The sequence below is a fragment of the Primulina huaijiensis genome, chromosome 10, assembly GCF_012295235.1.
Source record: "Primulina huaijiensis isolate GDHJ02 chromosome 10, ASM1229523v2, whole genome shotgun sequence".
Classification (NCBI taxonomy): Eukaryota; Viridiplantae; Streptophyta; class Magnoliopsida; order Lamiales; family Gesneriaceae; genus Primulina; species Primulina huaijiensis.
This window is the reverse complement of record NC_133315.1, coordinates 13,165,922-13,184,419: the sequence shown is the minus strand read 5'-3', so window position 1 is coordinate 13,184,419 and position 18,498 is coordinate 13,165,922. Positions and strand designations below refer to the sequence as shown.

General features: G+C 39.4%; 1 protein-coding gene and 1 pseudogene across 1 annotated transcript; one reads left to right on the top strand and one right to left on the bottom strand.

Annotated features, from left to right (window-relative positions):
* LOC140985895 (FT-interacting protein 1-like) overlaps window positions 1-18,498 on the top strand; it is a 41,836-nt pseudogene that overhangs the window by 17,458 nt on the left and 5,880 nt on the right.
* On the bottom strand, window positions 12,010-13,702 carry LOC140985659 (uncharacterized). Its single transcript, XM_073453532.1, has 2 exons — window positions 12,538-13,702; window positions 12,010-12,429 (listed from the first exon to the last, which is right to left on the bottom strand). The coding sequence occupies exon 1, from the start codon at window positions 13,572-13,574 to the stop codon at window positions 12,561-12,563; it is 1,014 nt and encodes a 337-aa protein (XP_073309633.1). The 5' UTR covers window positions 13,575-13,702; the 3' UTR covers window positions 12,010-12,429; window positions 12,538-12,560.

Below are 18,498 nucleotides of genomic sequence, written 5' to 3'. Positions count from 1 at the left end.
CGTCGTCCCAGAAAACTCCTTTGGACGCATCTTCATGAATCTCTCGTATACTGCCTCAGGCTCTGTCGGCCTGGTCGCCACAGCATTGTTCTCCGCAAACTGCGCGAAGAACCGAGTCATCCCAGCTAGCATCTGGGCATTCATGTCCGGTGGTGGTGGAGGTGGTAAGTCTCTCTCCTGCCTCTGCTCCTCCCTGTCCTCCTGGCGAGGCTCCTCATTTATAGTGCGCTCGAGAATGCGTCTAGGGGGCATACTGTTCCATACATAACCCATACGTAACTAACATGCATAATTCCATAATTTATTTAAATTTAAGTACTGAACAATAACATAAATATGGAAGTAAAACATTTCATGTAAACATGCTGTTAAATAATTCATGCTTTAAATAAAATGCGTAACTGTAAAACTTACAGACCGACGACGTGACTTCATGAGCTTCTCGCGGTCAGTAGTAGTGCAACCCTTTACAGAACCATTGCTCTGATACCAGATGTAGAGGCCTAAAAATCCTTACTTGAAAATTTGCGGAAAATTTAAAATTTTTCTTTTAAAATAAATGGAGTGCCTCATTCATACCAAAAACTGATAAAATATTTAACGTTCAAAACAGCAGCGGAAGAAATTATTACTTGCCAAAATAACAAGTTAAAGTATTCAATAACTAATAAAATATTTGAGCATCAAAATGGCAAGTGCTGAAACTGAGGTCCTCGGGTGCCACTACTGCCGACTCGAGCTAGCTCACTGGTCCCCGCCCTCGATCCCGACATCATCAGTACCTACAACAATCAAGTCTAGTGAGTCTAAAGACTCAACATGCATATATCGTAAATAACGAGTAAATATAGTAAAATTGCATGGGAGTAAAATTTCATGTCATGAGGCATATCGTAAAATGTCGTGTCATGATTAATTATAATACGTGCATAGCTGAACTGAAAATCATAGTGAAACTGTTTGCTCCTTGGAGCCCTGTACTGAAATAGCATATAATAATTTTCTGTGAGATTATGGTCTACGCAAGTGGTCCCTGAACTGAACTGAACTGAGCTGACCGATACTGGTGACCGGACCGATACTGGGGATCGGATTTACGTCTGATCAGACTACTGCCACAGTACTGGGTGAAACAACTGAACTGACCGGTAACTGGTGACCGGGCCGATACTGGGGACCGGACTTAAGCATGATAGTAAAGTGACCACAAGCAATATCGCATAAATCTCAAAATTTGTATTTTTGCACGTAATATAATTAAATAACTGAATTAAATATCCTGTACCCATTTTACTGCTTGGATTGGATCGCTCCCAGGCTCGCTGCAACCTAAATATGCCATGAAAAATATGCAATAGATTTATGGGACCAAACTATACAATAACCTTCAAAAATGTGACAATTACGCCTACCGACTTCGTATTAAATCATGACTCCGAGCCAACCCGAACCAACACTGAACCATCATGTAGTCATGATTAAAATACGTCTAAAATGATCAAATAATGCTCCTAAAATGGTGAGGGCCGAAATCTAGGTGAATGGAGGCCAAAACATGAAACGCTCTTTCGAGAGTCAATTTGGCACATCGCACCGTAAATTCTCGTACGACCTCAAAAATGATCCGAATCACGAACGGCCAAAAACATGACCTTCCTAACTCGGTGAGGTACTGTCCAGTCCAAGGCCATGGGCTAAAAGCCAACCGAGAACTCGAACGAGCCACTGAACCGTCACAGCAAGTTGCTGTCCAGAAATACAGCAGCTATGCTTTGGTTTCTTGTGTCGTTTGCGAGACTAATGGCCATTGGGGCTTGAACCACCGACCAAAATCTCTTACCAACATCCCAAGGAATGATTTGAACCATGGCTAAGGGCTTTAGACCAGCCACAATTCGAAATATTCCAGCAACGATCGAAAAGATTCACCCTAGAGCACCTTTGCGCGCGTGAGGGGTGTTTTGCTTCGCTTGCTGTCTCGACTCGTTCCAGTGGCCATTTGATTGACCATGGCACGACCTAGACTTCATGGGGCATGGTGTGAACCGTGGCTAAGGGCCATAGGCCAACCAAGATCCACATCGTTCCACCATACTCGAACCAACACATGCAGTAAAAATCAAGGGGCCGAGAAGGGGAGGGGCTGTTCTTGCGTTTGATTTAAAAACCGATGCACCATGGACCAAGCCACCAAAATGGCGACTTAGCCACGTCTTATACATGCTAGGGAAGTGATCCAACCATGGCTATAAGCCTTGGGGCAGCCAAGATCAGATTCATTTCCCCTTTGACAGCAAAACAAATTTTTCGAAGACTCAAGTGGCAAGAATGGAAAGTTGCTGTCATTTTCGGTTTCCATCATGCATGGGGCTGAACTAATGGATCAACAAGGCACTAAACCACTCTAGTACATGTCTAGGAGCCGCCTTGGGAGCCTGGAATCGAACCATCCACCTGTACTCACAAAAACAAGCAAACCGTGAAGCATAGAGTGAAGGCAACAAAAATCTGCACTACCTTTTTGAAAATGATTCATCAATATTTCGGTTTTTACATGAAAGGATGATCATGAAACATCAAAATGATGATAGTATGACTTGATTGAAGAGTCAAGGAAGAATATATGCATGCCTGGTTTTGTTTGGAAAAGAAACGGATGAATAAGACGACTCGGCGAGGAGGAGTGGAGCGCTATGCTACCTTGGTTGCTACTCGATTATTTTCTCTTGTTAATGGCTAAGTGTCTCCCAATTTTTCCTCTCAAAATGACTCTGAATTCTCTCAGATTTTTGGTGGATAGGGGAAGGGGAAGATAGTTAGGAGGGTGAGGAGAAATGGTAGCAATATAAGGGGAAATGCAAGACCAAGTCTATTTCTATTTGAAATTTGAATTTTTGTTTGCTATCAAATCTTCTTGGGGGGAATGAGGTGGCCGATTATTACATGCTAAACAAGGTTAGGTAAATGCTTATTAATTAATTAAATGATGCTAAAAAAATGAAGGGATTATCCTACTAATATAAAACAAGGAAAGGGTCAAAGGTTGAGTTGGCAAGGAAATTGATTACTCATCTAAGGTGGCCGAAAATTAAACAAATAAATGGAGGGGAAAATGTTGTCTAGTTGATAAATTTTAAACCTTTAAAGCCTTACCTATTCTTTGAATAATTTAGTGATTTAATCCCTTAATTATTGAACTTAAATGAATTTGGTTTCTACTCACCTCAAGTTGTATAAATAATTCCCTAAACCTCCTTATTAACTTAATTTAACTTACTTGCTAGCTAAATTAAATTCTGGAAATGTTTTCTGAATCTTAAATTTTATCTCTAAACTCCAACTCCTGTCCGGCCTCACTGAAATAACTGAAATGATAAAAAAAATTAAACTACTACTTAAAATAATTAAATTTAGAAACTCATGCAATAAAAATAATTTTAATTTAAATACTAGAATTATGCATGGCTTATACGTAGTCTAAGTTACGGGTTCTACATTCTAGATAAAGAATTCATCCGCCCTAGTTTCTCACCGTGGGGCGCACCAGTAATCTTCGTAAAGAAGAAGGATGGAAGCATGAGGCTGTGTATCGATTATCGGGAACTGAACAAGGTAACGATAAAAAATAAATACCCACTTCCAAGGATCGAGGACTTGTTTGATCAGTTGCAGGGAGCTACAGTGTTCTCTAAGATAGACCTTCGATTAAGGTATCATCAGTTGAAGGTAAAAGATGCAGATGTGAAAAAGACAGCCTTCAGAACCAGGTATGGGCACTACGAGTTCTTAGTAATGTTGTTTGGACTGACGAATGCTCCAGAGATTTTTATGGACCTCATGAATCGAGTATTTCAGCCCTACCCAGATCAGTTGGTCATAGGGTTCATTGACGACATTCTCATTTACTCGAAGAGCCATGAAGAGCACAGGCAGCATTTGGGTACAGTTTTGCAAGTCTTGCAGAGTCGTAAGTTGTTTGAAAATTCAGTAAGTGTGAATTCTGGTTGGAGAAGGTAGCGTTTTTGGGTCATATAATATCTAGCAGCGGTATCGAGGTGGATCCATCTAAGGTGGCAGCAGTTAAAGAATGGGTTGAACCGAAGAATGCTTCAGAGATCCGCAGTTTCCTAGGCCTAGCAGGCTACTACAGGAAATTTATTCAGGGATTTTCTTCGATAGCGGTGCCACTCACTTCATTGACCAAGAAGAATGCTAAATTCATTTGGAGTGATGAGTGCCAGAAGAGCTTTGATACTTTGAAGCAAGCTCTTATCACAGCGCCAATATTAGCCATGCCAGCAAGGCAAGGCAATTTTTTGCCATACACTGATGCTTCTAAGCTCGGATTAGGCGCAGTTTTGATGCAGCATGGTCGGGTCATAGCTTATGCCTCCAGACAGTTGAAGGTGCATGAGAAGAATTATCCGACTCATTATCTTGAGTCAGCAGCTGTTGTCTTTGCGTTGAAGATATGGAGACATTATTTGTACGGCGAGAAATGCCAGATATTTACTGATCACAAAAGTCTCAAGTATTTCTTCATGCAGAAAGAACTGAATATGATACAAAGACGGTGGTTGGAGTTAGTGGAAGACTACGATTTGATATTAGCTACCATCCGGGGAAAGCTAATGTTGTGGCAGATGCCTTGAGCCGAAAGGTTGCAGTCGTAGTACAGCTGTCAGTACAGAAATCTCTTCAATCAGAGATTCAGAGATTTGGGTTAGAGGTTTATCCTAAGAACAGAGCTCCTAAGCTGTCTAATCTGAAAGTCCAGTCTTCTTTGTTTTACCGAATCCGTAGAGGTCAGCCTTCAGATGAGCAGTTGCAGAAATGGAGACTGAAGGATGAAGCCAAGGGCAGTGTACTCTACACAGTGTCCGATGATATTGTGAGGTACAGAGGAAGCATGTGGGTGCCTAGTGTTGATTCGATCACAGAGGATATTCTGACAGAGGCACATGCATCTCCGTATTCCATTCATCCAGGAGGTACCAAAATGTACAAGGATTTACAGATTCTGTATTGGTGGCCAAGTATGAAGCGAGACATCCGCCGATTTGTATCTGAATGTCTCACTTGCCAGCAAGTGAAACCAGAGCATCAGAGGCCTGCAGGAATACTTAAGCCACTCCCTATCCCCGAGTGAAAGTGGGAGAATATCACCATGGACTTCGTTGTTTGTTTGCCGAGGTCAGTCAGAGGATCCAATGCTATTTGGGTTATAGTGGATCGACTTACTAAGTCGGCACACTTCTTGCTAGTACGACTTTCTCCATGACGCAGTATGCGAAGCTCTATATCAGGGAGATAGTTTGATTGCACGGGATCCCAGATTCAATTGTGTCCGACAGGAACCCGAGGTTTACATCGTCCTTTTGGAAGAGTGTACATGCAGCCATGGGGACGAAGTTGCTATTCAGTACAGCTTTCCACCCTCAGACAGATGGCCAGTCTGAGCGTGTAATTCAGATTTTGGAGGATTTTTTGAGAGCCTGTGTGATCGATTTCCATGGGAATTGGGAATCGAAGCTACCTCTAGTGCAGTTTACCTACAACAACAGTTTCCAATCATCTATAGGTATGGCTCCCTACGAGGCATTGTATGGGAAGAAGTACAGATCGCCGATCCATTGGGATGAAGTCGATGAGAGATCAGAACTTGGTCCAGAGATTGTTCAGCAAACTGCAGAGGTGGTGGTCAAGATCCGAGACAGGATGAAGACCGTCCAGAGTCGTCAAAGAGTATGCTGACAAGAGAAGGAGAGATCTCGAGTTTGCCGTAGGTGATCACGTTTTCGTAGAGATAGCACCTATGAAGGGTGTTATGAGGTTTGGGAAGAGAGGCAAGCTAAGTCCGAGATTTATTGGACCGTTCGAGATTCTTGACAGAGTTGAGACACTAGCTTATCGTGTAACCTTACCGCCGAATCTGACCGGTGTATACAATGTGTTCCACGTCTCGATGCTAAGGGAGTATATTGCAAATCCTTCGCATGTTTTGAGTATTGAGCCGTTACAGCTTGCTCCAGATCTGTCGTATGAGGAAAGATCTGTCCAAATCCTAGACCTACAGGAACGAAGACTTCGGAACAAAGTGACCAATCTGGTCAAAGTCCGGTGGTTGAACCAAGCAGTGGAGGAGGCCACTTGGGAGACTGAAGCAGATATGATAAATCTTTATCCGGATTCAGTACACGTAAAACTCATGCATTTATTTAATTGTTAAATTATTTAATCAAGTTTAAATGATTTTTGATATGCATGATTTATGAAATTTGCAATATTTTAAATTATTTATGTTTATGTGATGCACGTAAAATTTTTGTTGAGTTTCATGTTTCAGTCGATTATTCGATGCAGGATCGAGTAAAAGAGACAGGTGACGATTTTGGTGATTTTAAAATGTAGCATTTTATTTTAAGTTAAGATTGGGGTAGTTTAAATGATTTATTTAGTTTCTAGCATTTTTTAAGCCTAATTTATTTATTAGGTGATTTTTATGATTTTAAACTTTTAAAGATTTAGTACTTATGCATTTTATTTTAAATTAGAGAATTTTATTAGAGGTTAGTAGGGAGTTAGTATTTTAATTACCTTGTTAATTATGTAATTAAGCAATCTTACTCTCCTTAATAATAAAAACACACGCACACGCACACCCCCTCACACACACGCACACGGTTACACACACACACAAAATTTTCATTTCACCTTCATTTCATTTTTGAGAGCAAATTTTAGGGTTCTAAGAACCTTCAGCAGCCGCCCCTCTCTGTGAAAATTCTTCCAGCAATTCACGTGTATTTTGTACAAGAAATCGAGCCACAAATCGTCCCGGATCAACCCTCGCATCTTTCCCGCTTCGGTATCGTCGGTTCGGTAATTTTAAATATCAAAAGCATGTATATTCTTTCATTCTTGCATCGATCTTGTCATATTATTCGTGTTTTTGTTTATTATGTGTGAAAATTCATGTATGTTGTGCAAAGTTTGAACAGAAATGTGTTGGATGGATTTTGAAACGTTTTTGGATCTCAAAAATAGAAATTTGCTGTCATTTTTAATACTGCGATTTCTCAGTCAATTTTCTGGAAAACCTTTCAACATATAAATCGTAGAACTTTTTCATACCTTTGATTTGACAGTAAATACAAAATATTTGGATAAGAAATGAGTGAGTTATGATTGTTTTCGTGGGACTGCTCAAACTGCGTTTTTTTAAAAAATGTGTTCTTGATGTGTTCTTGAAGTTTTTGAGTTGCAGGCTTTGTTTGTCACCACCAGGCTTGTGCTACTGCATTTAGATATGTTATGGGATGTATTTAGGTGTTATTTGGTGGTTCGTTTGGGTCGGGAATGGCTTAGGATGTAATGGAAGTCGTAAGAAGCGAAATGATGTCGAATTACGGGTTATTGTTGTATTGAAGTTGCTTGTCGATGCTTGGGGACGTTTGGGGTGTTTGTACGAGTTTGAATCAATGTAATAGCATCCTAGGATAAGTCTCGAGGTGTTGGTTCATGGTCCCTAGGCTTGGATTGGAAGAATAAATCAATAAGTTAGTGAATTTTCGCGAGTTTGCAAGTTCAGAGGCTACCCGGACCCGGACACGGAGACCGTGCCTTTTTCCTTCAAAATTCGAATTTCTAGCACCTACACAGACCCCAACCCAGACCCTTACATGGGGTCAGTGTACCCCTTTTAAAATTTTTTTTTTCTTTTTAGGGATTGTTTTTGGGGTTTGATGTCATGATTTAGTACGATGATTAAACGAGGTCAAGTCACGAGAGATTTAGAACTTCATAAGAAAATTTGTCATTTTTGTGTGTGAGCATGACTATACGTCTAAGCATTGAAAGATAAGTATTCGAACTCATGTTAGTATGTGCAGTAGTGGCCCCAAGCGAGATCCAACGAATCCATCAACGCTACGTAAGTATATTCGACGTGCAAAAGAAAATATGTTTATGTTTTTGAGGTATGCTAAATGTCTTGTGACCAAATTATAAACGGGTTTGGAAGTACGTGAACGTGGCCGAGGACCTCTCCACCCCGGTAAAGCATGACCGGGTTTAAATCAGGATTGAAAAATGGTAAAGCATGACCATGGACCAATCCATCCGGTAAAGCATGACCGGGGATATCATGTATGTGATAGTGGATTTTCCCTGCCAGTCCAGTACTGTGGTTTAGTCTGATCAGGCACATTTATATATGGATCACTTGCTTTGAAATATATCTCTACGCAAAATGATGTTATGTATGCTCAAGTATGTATGATGCTAGTATGTTTAAGAAAAGTTTTATGATGATGGCACGTCTACGTTTATGCTACTACGTTCATGTTTCAAGTATGGTTATGCTATTACGTTTAAGTTTCAAGTATGTAAGCCCTACTTTAAAGATGCATGTGGTTTTATTATATAGTACTTGCTATCTTCAGTTTATACATGTTGAGTCTTTAGACTCACTAGACTTGATCGATGCAGGTGAGGATGACTTTGAGCAGACGGGGAGTGGGGACCAATGAGCCGGCTTAGACTGAGCAGGAGGCTAAACCCGAGGACCGCCCATGTTTTTAATAAATTATGCAATGTTTCAAACATTTTGATTTCATGTTTTTTTTTACAATATTTAAACAAGTGTTTTTAGCAAACTTTATTTGTGATATTTTCATTACAAATATTTTGAATGATCAGTTTATTGTTATGGCAAATTGAAAGTTTCAATTTAAATTAAGAAAATTTAAAATTTTTCGCAAATTTTAAAGTAGTTCAAAAGTACGGTACGTTACACTCACCATCCTCTGATAATAGACAATATGCAATATTGCTTTCAGTGACATATCTGAAAGCCAACCTGGTGGTCTTCTGTATCGAACTGACTGCCTCACATCAATAGGTTCTTGTTCTTCGTGCTCTGGTACAGTTTCACAAGAAATTTGGCATTTGTCCATCTTATTTTCCTCCTAAAATATAGTAGTTTTTGAATTCAGTGTCCTTTTGTCTCCTTTTACTTTATCTTCCTCAAAGATAACATCTCTGCTGAGGGTAGTAGGATCCTACAAGCGAAATTTATTTACTCTATCACCATAACCTAAGAAGATACATTTTCTTGATTTCGAATCCAACTTCGATCTTTCTTGCTCATTGTACAGAAAGTACACAAGACTTCCAAATGTATGCAAATGAGAATAATCTGTCGGCTTCCCGGTCCGCATCTTCATCGGAGTCTTTAGATCAATCGCTACTGAAGAAGAAAGATTGATAATATAACAAGCGGTTTTAAATGCTTCTGCCCAAAATGACTTGTCTAGACCCACAGTCCTCAACATAGCTCTTGTTCTTTCCAACAAAGTTCTGTTCATTTGCTCTGCCACCCCAATCTATCGAGGTGTGTAAGCCGTCGTGAACTATATTTTGATGCCCTCATGTTGGAAAAATGCATCAAATTCATCATTGATATATTTTCCTCCATTTTCAGTCCTCAAATACTTATTTTTCTTTTTAGAATCAAGTTCAACCCGTACTTTGAAATCTTTGAAGATCTGAAAAATATCTGATTTTTTCTTTATTGGATACACCCAACATCTCCTAGAGAAATCATCAATGAACGAGACAAAGTATCTCACTCCTTCCAGGGATACAACCGGTACTTGCCAAACATCGTAATGAATCAGATCCAATATGCTTTTACTTTTGGCAGTGAAAGTGCCAAACTTTAATCTCTGTTGTTTACTGATAACACAATGCTCACAAAAAGGTAGAGACATTTTGTAAGTCCCAACAACAGCTTCTGTTCTGAAAGAATTTTCAAACCTCATTCTCACATTTTCCCGAGCTTTTTATTGCATAACACTGTTAATTTTTCTCCTGAACCAATTGATGCAACAGCTTGTTCCGTCTCTTTGTGTGTTTCTCCCAAAAATACATACATATTTTGGGCAACCATGATCTCGTTCTCGATACAGGTTTTGCATCCGATATCATCCATTACCCCCAATGACAAAAGAATGTGTCACGTCGCTCCTGAATCCAAAATCCATGTGTCAAAAAATTTGTTTCTGCTTTCTGCAACTGTTGCCGTTTCACTGAATAATATTTCACCACCGCCTGAAGTACTAGCTACATTTCCTACTCTTTCTTGAAGGGCCCTTATCGCCATATTTAAAGCAGTAAATATTTTTCTTCTTACTTCTCGATTTTGATCTACCTCGTCTTTGGCTCCCACTAGAGTCACGGTCCTTAAATCTTCTTCTTATCATCGGTAAAACATCTGCCTGCTTTGAAGTTACTAATCTATCTTCCTTATTATTGCGCCGACTTTTTTTTTTCTGAGAACCGCAGTTAAGACATCGTCGAATTTTAGAGAGCCCATAAGAGTATTGTTGGTTAAGTTGATGATATGTTGATCATATGAATCTGGTAGACTTTGAAGTAGAAACTATGCACGTTAATTTTACTCTATTTTATGCTCCATAGAAGTGAGTTAAGAAAATAGAGTATTTAATGTGTTGATATGGTCTGTCATCGATGAGCATTCCGCCATCCAAATAGTATAAAGCCTTTTCTTTAGGAAAATTTTGTTGTGTAGTGACTTGAACTTGTATATCTTTGTCAGAGTATCCATTTAACTTTTGTTGTTTTTATCTCAAAGATACTTGACAGTACTTCATGTGCTATAGCCAAGTGTAAATTGTCAACAACATTATTATTTATCTCACTCCATTTTTCATCGTCCGTCATTTCCTACCGGTCCATCTCCAATAGCCGTCAAGCAATTCTCCTTTCTTAAAATTTCTTGTATCTTTATTTTCCACAACATAAACTTACATCAATTGAACTTTGTTATCTCGTACCTGCCCGTCATTATGTCTACAAAAATTTAGTAGACTGGACAAAATAATCTCGCCTTAATAAAAAATCTCAAAAAAAACTTTTCTGATGTGGAAGATCAGTCTAAGCTGCAACCACGGAGCATACTAAAAATTTTAAGAGATTTTAAATTAAGGCTCTAATACCACTTGTTGGTTTCATATACTGCAACTTGAGATAATAATATGAAAATAAAGTATAAAACTGGACACCAAGACTTACGTGGAAAGCCCCTAAAAATTATTAGGGTAAAAACTACGGGCAAGATGAAAGATTTACACTATAATATTTTTATAGTATACAACCGCTCAATATGTTTCCAAAGAGAAACTCTCTCTTAATACATGAGAATAAACACCTCACAAATATTATAGAACTAAGCACTCAAATGCTATGAGAAAAACTCGAATGAGATGATTTCTAAATGAGGAGATGGAGCCTAATAAAGAGATTCTCGTCAGTGTGAAAACGCGTATGAAAACACGTATTCTCATCTAAATGCTTCCATTGTCAAATTTGAAACACAAAACTACCGAATCATTTTGCTCAATAATGATGACATCCAACCATTACCATCAATGCATTTAATGCATTTCCAGTTTTGTTATTCATTTCTTTGTTGACACGAATGTCATTGAAGCTCAGGATATCATTCCAATTGACTGGACTCGTCTCCCAGAGGTCTCCGTGAAAGTCGATGTGGGTAGTCAAGTGCTCAAAACCGGGATATGCCCAGCTCATACTGCAAATCCTACGTGGAACAAAGACTTAGTTTTTGTGGCCGCTGAGCCATTTGAAGAGCAGCTTCTTCTGACTGTGGAGGATCAGGTGCACTCTTCGAAAGACGATGTCTTGGGAAGAATAAGTCTTTCTCTCAGCACGGTTGAGAAGAGGTTGGATCACCGACCTGTGGATTCTCGTTGGTTCAACCTCGAAAAAGTTCGGGTTTGGTGCGATAGAAGCTGATAGGAGGAATGAACTTAAATTTTCTAGCCGAATACACTTAAGGGTGTGCCTTCAAGGTGGATATCATGTATTGGATGAATCAACGATATGCATTAGCGATCAACGGACAAAAGCAAAACAGCTTTGGAAGCCTCCTGTGGGAATACTTGAAGTAGGAATATTCATGGTTCGCAATCGCGGTCGAGGGGAACGGCGCGGAGTCCACCGTTCCAGTTCCGATGACATTTCACGGAACGGTCGCGGAACGGATTTTATTTTTAAAATATTATAAATATATAAAAATTAAAGATTTTGGAAAATATTTAGAAATATGAAAATTAAAATGAATATCATTTAAATAGATTATTTGATGTAAATAAGAAATTAAAATCTTACATAAAATAGTGTTAAAGATTATTTAACATCAATTATAATACAAATATTTTAGAATTAACTTATTTTTTATCACACTTTCTAATGAAAATTTCTCAATAGAAATAGCTTACTCGTAGTCTTTACTTTATTAATCTTCCATTGATGAATGAAGCGGAAAGAAGACTCGAGATTCACCATCTTACATCAATCGATGTGCTTTGCTTTCAAATATCCCTGAAATTAATGTTAAACATATTAAATTATGCATATCATACGAGAATAAAATAACAATAATAAATTAAATATAAGCTGATGAAGAATAATATGTACATAGAAAAGTACCTGTAAATTTTATATAATACAGACTAATACCATGAGGAATGGCGTGGAGGAACGAAATCATCAGTGTACTCTTTATCGGGATTCAGTTGAGAAAATTGATCTCCACCATATGGTTGTTGATATAAACAAGTGTTAAATTGCCCACGTGGATATTCATTGAATAGGGGATTTGAAACGGAATGGACATGGTGTAATGAATGTGGATTTAATAAGGTTTCGTCACGATGATGGTAGCCTTCAAATTCTTGATATCCCAAAGAATTACTAGCCTCTCTTGAAGATGTGTATCTATGGTCATCATGTCTAATACCAGTTGCTGCGGGTGATTGAGGGTTACGATATCTATTTCGCCGACTATTAGAATACCCTTCAAATTGAAATTGATGGTGTCCCCCCAAGCCAATATTTTTTATATGCTCTTCGACAGCCATATATGAATGTGAAGATCCACTAAAATGTTCATCATCTTCAGCACTCGACAAACTTGCTAAAAAACGACGTTGTTCCTCTATCCCAGGGCGATACCCATGATCAATGTCCTGTGTGGCATAATAATTCTCTTTCTCATGTGCCCATGACATGCCAGTATCATGTTGATCATCTTGACGTTCTTGATCATCATCGTGATGTTTTTTGCCACTTTCTCGATTGTTCCCGTCACCACTATCATTAATGTCGTCACTTTTGTCGTCATCTTCAGTTTCATCACTTTCACTCAATATGATTCCTTGGCTTTTTGATAATCTTGAGCTGCCCTCATTGTTTTTGTTCTTAGAGCAACTTTGACCAGCAATTGTCTTGTTGCGCTCTTGGGCATTTGAAATTTCATGGCCTTGATCTAACCATTCTAAGTCATCGTCTTGCAAAACAGAGGGTTCATTATCTCTTGTCCATTCATTTAAAATATCATCATCTGTGAATATGTGATCAAGATCTATAGGACTGTAGTAATCATCATCTCCACTTTTATGCATCAAATTTCGTACTCTTAATCGCATATTGTAATGGACATATACCAATTTATGCAACTTTTCCATTGCCAAACGGTTGCGAAGCTTAGTATGTATTAAAGACCATGTACTCCAATTTCTTTCACAACCAGAAGATGAACATGTCTGGCTAAGGACTTTAATTGCAATTTTTCTCAAGTGGGGAGCTTCTTCACCATACTTGTAAGGACCGTGTATCGTATTATCGTAAATCTTATGTTGATTATCGATAAATTATGAAATTGTCATGTGCTTATGTATATCATGACAATGAAAATGAGAAAATACGTATTGGATATGAATTGACATTGTAAGAGCTCGAGCGGATAAGCCGGACGCCAATAAGTACAAAACCATTGGGTACAGAACGTGTGGCGCCCGAGCGGTAGAATATTACCGCCCGAGCGCCAGTGCAGAGAATGTTAGCATTCGGGCAGAACGTTCCGCGCCCGAGCGGTAGTTTTTCACCGCCCGAGCGCGTTACAAATATTTCTCGGGGGCAGAACGTCTCGCGCTCGGGCGCGAGAATTCTACCTCCCGAGCGCCGAAGCGGTGGAGTGATAAGAACGAGGCTTCTTTCTCATTTTCTTTATTTCCTCTCAGCAACTTCGAGAGAAAAGTTGGAAATTCAATTTCTTTCGCCCGAATCGACTTCGAAACGCTGTCTAAACGCGAAACAAACTATATATTTGTGATCGTCGCATCGAGGGCTTTTGACTAAGGTAATTTTCTTCTAGTTCCAGCAGCTCTAAATATCAAAGTGCTGGAAGAGCGTGTATTTGAAGTTGAATTTCTTATATGTAGTAGAATAACAGACAAGAAACTCATATTCGAAGTCGGAATTGAATTAGGATATGATTTTGAATTGATATGAATTTTTGAAGTTTCAAATGAGATTTAAAACTCATATTAATGATTTTGGATTATGGTGTTGATTGGAATGAGTATGTTATTGATGTAGATAAAGTTTTATACCGATATCTTCAGGCTACATCAACTGGAACGAAGAATTGAGGTATGTTGCGACCGGGTAACATACGACAGGTATCTGTATTATATGATATATGTCGGTTTGATTGGATTGATTGGAATGAGATTATGTGTCTATATGCCTTATTTGTTGATTGATGTGGCATACATGACATTGAGATTGAGATATCGATGTATAAAATAAATGTTTTGTTAACACACATCGATACATGACATGCACGTTGAGCTATGATCTTTGGATACCCTGATATGATTTGATTGGATTCTGGGGTTTTTGAACACAATCGCGATGCCGGTATTATATGACCCGTAAAGCATAGACAATTGTGACCCCGATGATTGGATATGAGATTTGGGATTTGATGGCGCTTTGTCGACGCTATCATACGAGTATCCCTTATTGAGGCCGGTTTGCCAGCTCGAGCATTGATTTGATAGCGATTCGTTTGATTCTGACATGTGCTCAGTGGATGGGCATTTGACCCGATACCTCCACGACATACATGCATTGCATCCCATATATCATTGTTTAGATATCTGTGGTATATATGATTGGTTGTTCCATACGAAGCTTTGCTCACCCCCAAGGGGGGCTGTTGTTGTCTTTGTGTGTGGACAATGGCAGGTACTCCAGGATATCAGGAGACCGGAGAGGGTACTTCTGGAGGGAATCACAGTTTGATTTGAGGTTTAGTTGTTTATCCCAGTATATATATATGTATCTATATACCGGGGCATGTCCCGTGGATATGTTTTATTGTTGCATGAGTAGTGTTGATTATGTGTGGGCAGATTTTATGATGTGAGATGAAATACTATTTTTAATATTCAAATAGCATATTTTGGGTTCATTGTAAAGAAATTTTAAACTCGTTTTCCGCTGTGATTAATTAACCCTAATCAAATTGTGTTGTAATAACGATTATGAGCTAAGGGCCCCACACGGAGTGGTATCAGAGCATAGCTGGGAATGCTCGATTGAGTCTTGTGTACACGTGAATAGGCACAAATGAATTGTGCGCATGTGTTTGAATTATTTGTATTACTTGCTCTTACTTGATTTGATTTGAGTAGGTATCTGATGAGATTGATGATACGAGATGATGAGATTATGAAATTGATATGAAATTGTGATATTCATCATATGATTTGTAGATGGATCCCACAAATGAAACTGCGAGTAGCAGTACTGAGAGGATTGCTGGACAATTTGAAGGATTGTCCATGGATGTAGTGATGGCTCGATTCCAGGATTTGAAACCACCGAGGTTCTTTGGCACTGAGAGTGCGGAAAGAGCTGAAGCCTGGTTGAAGGATATTGAGCATCTGTTTAATATTGTGGAGTATTCCAAGGCTCGGAGACTGAAACTTGCTTTGTATCAGTTGAAAGACCGAGCTAAATCTTGGTGGGAAGCCGCTGAGATTGGATTGAAAGAGGCCGGGATTGAAGTCACATGGGATGTCTTCAAGGCCCAGTTTTTGGAGCAGTATTCTCCTCCTTCTTATTATACTGCTCAGGAGAATGAATTCAATAATCTGCAGTAGGGAACGATGTCTGTTGCAGAATATGCTTCAAAATTTTCTACTCTGTTGAAGTATGCACCTCACGTAGCTGGGAATGCGAGGGCAAAATATAACAGGTTTGTAAATGGTTTACATCCTGCGATATATACTTATGTTGTTTCTGGTTTGCCTACCAGCTACGCAGAGGCAGTGGAACGAGCCAAGGCAGCTGAGGCTGGACTCAGGCGAGGAGGTCCACAGTATACTCCTCCACTACCAGTGCCAGCTCAGCAGCCTGCATGTTGACCGACAGGTAAGAAGTTCAAGAAGACTGGTTCTGTTTCCTCGTCTTCTTCGAGTTCGAGTGGATCCCAGAGAGGGAGTTCTGTGATTGCTCCCTACTGTAGGTATTGTGGGGGTAAACATACTATCGAGCAGTGTCGAGGTATGTTTGGTACTTGTTATCAGTGTGGGCAGGAAGGCCATTTCTCTCGCGTATGTCCGAACATGGGTACGACTTCTTCCCAACCCCAGCCTGGATTTAGAGGTGGCCCCAGTGTGATGAGACATGTTGTTCCTGTTCCCTCTTTCCAGCAGTCGAATGTTCCACGATATCGAGGACCGGGTGGTCAGACGGCTCAAGTGCCTCCTCAAGTGAGAGTGTATGCTATGACTGAGGATCAAGCGAGAGAAGCTCCTGGTGGTGTGATTGCAAGTATTTGCACGCATTGCGATTATCCTGCACGTGTTTTATTTGATACAGGAGCATCTCATTCATTCATATCTCATGCATTTGTTGCATCTCACGATATTGAGTGTACCCCGTTGTACGATACTTTGTCAATAGCCACGCCAGCAGGGAAGATTATTTTGTCTGAGCAAGTTGTGCATAATTGTGTATTGATATATGAGGACAATGTGATATTACTGAATTTGATTGTCCTTCCAATGCACGACTTTGATTGTATTGTTGGCATGGATATCTTGATGACAAATCGAGCGACTGTAGATTGTTGCCATGGAGTGGTTCGATTTATACCTGTTGATGGACCCAAGTGGAGTTTTTATGGCAAGGGTTCTCAAGCCAAAATTCCATTGGTATCTTCCTTGGAAATGTCCCGATTGTTGACTACCGGAGATGAGGGTTATCTTATCTACGCTGTTGATGTCTCGAAAAAGGAGACATCTTTATCTGATATTCATGTTGCGAAAGACTTCCCAGATGTATTTTCCGATGAGATTCCTGATTTTCCTCCTCATCGAGAAGTTGAATTTAGTATTGATCTGATGTCGGGAACTGCACCTATTTCTAAAGCTCCTTATCGCATGGCACCATTGGAATTGAAAGAATTGAAAGAACAATTATAGGATCTTCTCGATAAGGGATATATTCGACCAAGTGTATCACCTTGGGGAGCTCCAGTTTTATTTGTTCGAAAAAAAGACGGTACTATGCGAATGTGTATCGATTATAGACAACTGAATCGGGCTACTGTGAAAAACAAGTATCCACTTCCTCGTATTGATGATTTATTTGATCAGCTTCAGGGTACTTCGGTATACTCTAAGATTGATCTTCGATCTGGTTATCATCAAGTACGAGTTCGAGAAGAAGATGTGCCTAAAACTGCTTTCCGTACGAGGTATGGCCATTATGAGTTCTTGGTTATGCCTTTTGGTCTCAAGAATGCTCCTGCCGTATTTATGGATTTAATGAATCGTGTCTTTCGAGATTATCTTGACCGATTCTTTATTGTATTTATCGATGATATTCTTATTTATTCGAAATCGAAAAAGGAGCATGCTGAACATCTGAGACTGGTACTTCAAACTCTTCGTAATGGACATTTATATGCTAAATTGTCCAAATGCGAATTCTGGATGGATAGAGTAGTATTTTTAGGCCACGTCATTTCGAGACATGGAATATCTGTTGATCTCGCTAAGGTTGAAGCCGTATTGAACTGGCCGAGACCTACGAACGTTCCTGAGATTCGTAGCTTCATGGGTTTAGCTGGTTATTATCGTCGTTTTATTGAAGGATTTTCGAAAATAGCTAAACCTATTACTCAATTGACACAGAAGAATCAGCGATTCATTTGGTCAGAGGAATGTGAAGCTAGTTTTCTTGAATTGAAGACGAGATTGACCACAGCACCTGTGCTTACTATTCCCTCAGGTACCGGAGGATTTGTAGTGTGTACAGATGCGTCTGGTAAAGGTTTGGGCCGTGTTCTAATGCAACATGGCAAAGTGGTTGCTTATGCGTCTCGTCAATTGAAATCTCATGAAACACGTTATCATGTTCATGATCTTGAATTGGCTGCCATTGTGTTTGCTTTGAAGATTTGGCGCCATTATTTGTACGGAGAAAAGTTTATTATTTATTCGGACCATAAGAGTCTGAAATATCTCTTTTCTCAATCGGATTTGAACATGAGGCAACGCAGGTGGATGAATCTCCTGAAAGATTTTGATT